Source organism: Histoplasma capsulatum, genomic scaffold (genome assembly GCF_000149585.1).
Source record: "Histoplasma capsulatum NAm1 scaffold_1 genomic scaffold, whole genome shotgun sequence".
Classification (NCBI taxonomy): domain Eukaryota; kingdom Fungi; phylum Ascomycota; class Eurotiomycetes; order Onygenales; family Ajellomycetaceae; genus Histoplasma; species Histoplasma mississippiense.
The window spans coordinates 6,766,755-6,770,121 of NW_001813982.1; the positions used below are offsets into that span (position 1 = coordinate 6,766,755).

The window sequence follows — 3,367 nt, forward strand, 5'->3', positions numbered from 1 at the left end:
GTGCCAACCATCCAGCGAAGTCATCGGTAGATACTGCATACAGGTTAGCCTACGATAACCACGAAATGACTTCAGGATAGACATACTTTGATTCTCAGGGAGCAAAGAAAATTCGACCAAGTATCCGGTCCATTGTTTCCATAGCTTGTAGGATCTTTCGACCCACAGCTGTGCTTTATCACCGGCGTTAGGCATCAATGCCCAGGGACTATCGAGTTTATCTATGCCACCGCTTGACTCAAGGTCTATCAGTGGGAATATGCCAGTATCTTTGCCATGTTTAGTGTTTCTAATGGGGGAGCCGGAGCCCTTCGCAGGGTAACGCAACGAATTAACGATGGCAAGGCCCATTATTAGCATATTTCCACATTCTTCTACCGGCATGTATTCGTCTCTTCCGTCTGGATGACCAGTAGCGTTAGGGAAATGGGAACCTAAGTCGTGCATCGCGTAAGTATTTGGATATTGGCCGCTGAGCATATGTTCTATCAATGGTTCCAAAAGGTAGGCAAGCCATCTGGGGTTGGTATAGAGGAAGAAAGGGAAAGACGGGAATATAACGTCAATTGTCTGGAAGTTTCCATTGGAGGAGATCTCCTTGAGGAACAAAATTGGATTTTCTGCTGTCCCCGAGAAGGTTGTTGCACCGAGAACTTGTCTTGCAGAGAGAGCGACAATGTCAACGTAATCTTCTGCACCCGACAAAAACGCATCAATTTCGAGTTGTTTAGAGTAACTCGTGGCAAGAGCAGATGCATTTTGGAAGTCGAAATAGTGGAAAGAAAGAAGGTTGTCCACACTACTAAACCAAGATTGCCAAAGGGGTTTCATCATGGTCAAGCCGCGGGCGGCAGCAAATTGGACAACAGGATCTTGGATATGAGCGATGGTAAAGGTGACTTGGTCTTCTTGCATCAAACTAGTTTCGCAGTTATTGCCAGTTCCATTGAGAAGAAATGACTTGGAAAATGCGAAGACGGGTTCCTCGTCCATAATCGATCGGAAGGAGCCATCGTTGACATTTCGCAAAGCATCAGTCCTTGCAAACCGCTTGCGAAGTACAGCAGACGTCCCAGATTCATATAGGACATCCTGGGTTTGTTGAATAATAATGTTTAGTTAATTCGGATATTCGTGATGGGAAATGCAGAGGTAACTATCAGGAATTCTTACCTTTGGAGCAACGATATACAGGCTACCCCATTCAGAGCGGTCACTATGTTCGGTGAACAGCTGCTCCGTTTCGCGTCTGACCCGCCACCTATTAAGGCGAGGACCTCCATTCCTGGGAGTTATTTTGTCGAAATCCCATACAATGCGGGCCCCTCGGTAACCACTGACCCACTGGCCGTTCATGTCCATGTAGATGTGAGCATTCCTATTCCCCTTGACATACACAGTGATATACGCAGCAGGAATTGATTGACGAAGAGTAGAAGTCGGAGTGATGGGTGAAAGGAATGAAACGGTGATGTGAAGGGGTCCCGCTGACGATTGGGATTCGGGTGGAGCTATGGAGTAGGTCAAATTGGTCGTGGAAGCATCGTATTTGGCACCAAGATACGTTGGATACGAGATCTTATAGCTGTGTAATTTTCGATTGTCAGAAAAGAACTCCTCACATTGATTAAGCTTCACAGCAGTAAAGCATACCCAGAGCTAGCCTTAACCGGCGTCAGGGAATCGTGAGGACGTCCAAGAAGCGGATATACAAATCCAGTGTCCGGGAGAGCAGCCATTAGGGAGAGCCCAAGATGCTCTCCCGTGTAGAACATGGGCCAATTATTCCACGGGTCATCTCTGGCATTGCCGAGCCAAGTGCTGAGATAAGGATCCCGCACGATCAACGGAAGAACAGGAGGGGTAAGGCGAGAGGTGGCAACAAGAAAGGAGTGGAAGATGGCTGCCCCAACGAGCGGAGTGAGTAACCATCGCATGGTGCCAGCTTCACCAGGAAACAGCAGCGGCTAAGGATATAAAGGGCAATAGGATTTCTAAAGAGAAAACCGCCTCAGCATTGCGGTGTTGCTGGAGGAGGATTGGGAGGAGGACAGAAGTAGTCCGCGCGGAGGGACAATTGCTGGTGGATGAAAAGCGAGCGTCGAGGAGGTTTAAGTTTAGAACGGATGAGGTCATGCGGAGAAGTCAGGCCAAGGTGGAGCCGCAGCTGGTTCCCGGTCCCCGCTCTTGTTGCTGTTTGTTGTCCGCTGACAACAAATGGCAAAAGACAAAACACACAGATCGCCCCACAGAATGGCTTGACGCGGTTCCGGGTTGCGCGCAGACAGATATGGAGAAGAGAGAGAGAGAGAGACAGAGGAAGCGGACACTTCATCCGTCATCCAGGGGATAGCTCATATCGACAAACCTTCCTTCCCTGCGTCGCTCAACAGCAGCAATCAACAAACAGGATACTTTTAACCTTAAAAAACAGAATGGCAGGTTTACCCCTATCGCTGTTCCATAATATTTGTTGCTGCTGACTCTTCCTTTTTTCCCCATTAGCGGGCTCAAAACGGTGGCTGTAGATTCGAACCTTGCTTGCGGGAATCAAGCATCTCACTACTAAGGCAAGTCAGTCAATTAGCTTTACATCGGACGCATTAGGGGATGCTCCGAGATGCCACCCACACTCCAAAGTTCAGTCCTCCGCGATAAAGCGTCTAGACGAAGTAAGGTCATTTTCATTTATTTATTTATTCCTTATTTGCACCGAAAATACATGGCTGGTCCTGCATGTTTCTCACGTCTTAAAACCCATAGAATATGTAACCAAATTCCGCAACCACATGATAGTTATTTGCTCATGCTGACGTTTGACAATCTGCAAGTTGCCAATGCGCCCTTGCATGAATATTTGCCCCATTCAGCTTGGATGGAACTTGGAAGTTAGGACCCTCGTCTTCTTCTCCTTTTCCCAACCCCTCCGCCTACCCCGCTCCCTGATTCCAACAAAATCGATATTCCAAAGCCTACTCAAGCATCATCACCAAAATACTGTTGAAGAAACGAAAGATATTTTCGGTCATTATTTGGGTTTTGACACCACCAAACCTACACGAAAATCAGCAGACAAATCTCACTGACATCCAACCTTAAATTGATATCACATATCGTGTGTTTTGAGTTCCCACATGCGGGCTCTGGGTTTGTAGATACGGTACACCGGCCTTTAAAAACACGATCGGTAGACTCCAGTATATATCTAACTGGAACTGGTTCCGTTAATATTTTGATATATATATATATATACACTATAAGGCGAAAGAATATTTTCTCCTAACGCAGGACAATTAAATCCATCTACCCCGACCAAAAACTGGAGAATTTTTAGCCCATGTTAGGGGGCTCGGAAGAGAGTAGATTA

The 3,367-nt window shown here is 46.9% G+C and overlaps 1 protein-coding gene across 1 annotated transcript; it reads right to left on the reverse strand.

Moving 5' to 3' along the window:
• Nucleotides 1–44: 44 nt before the first annotated feature.
• On the reverse strand, nt 45–1,739 carry HCAG_01918 (predicted protein; the record flags this gene model as incomplete). The annotated part of the gene is made up of 4 exons (XM_001544821.1): nt 45–49; nt 87–1,092; nt 1,174–1,585; nt 1,654–1,739. 4 exons carry the CDS (start codon nt 1,737–1,739, stop codon nt 45–47), a joined length of 1,509 nt encoding a protein of 502 aa, XP_001544871.1.
• Nucleotides 1,740–3,367: the final 1,628 nt, after the last annotated feature.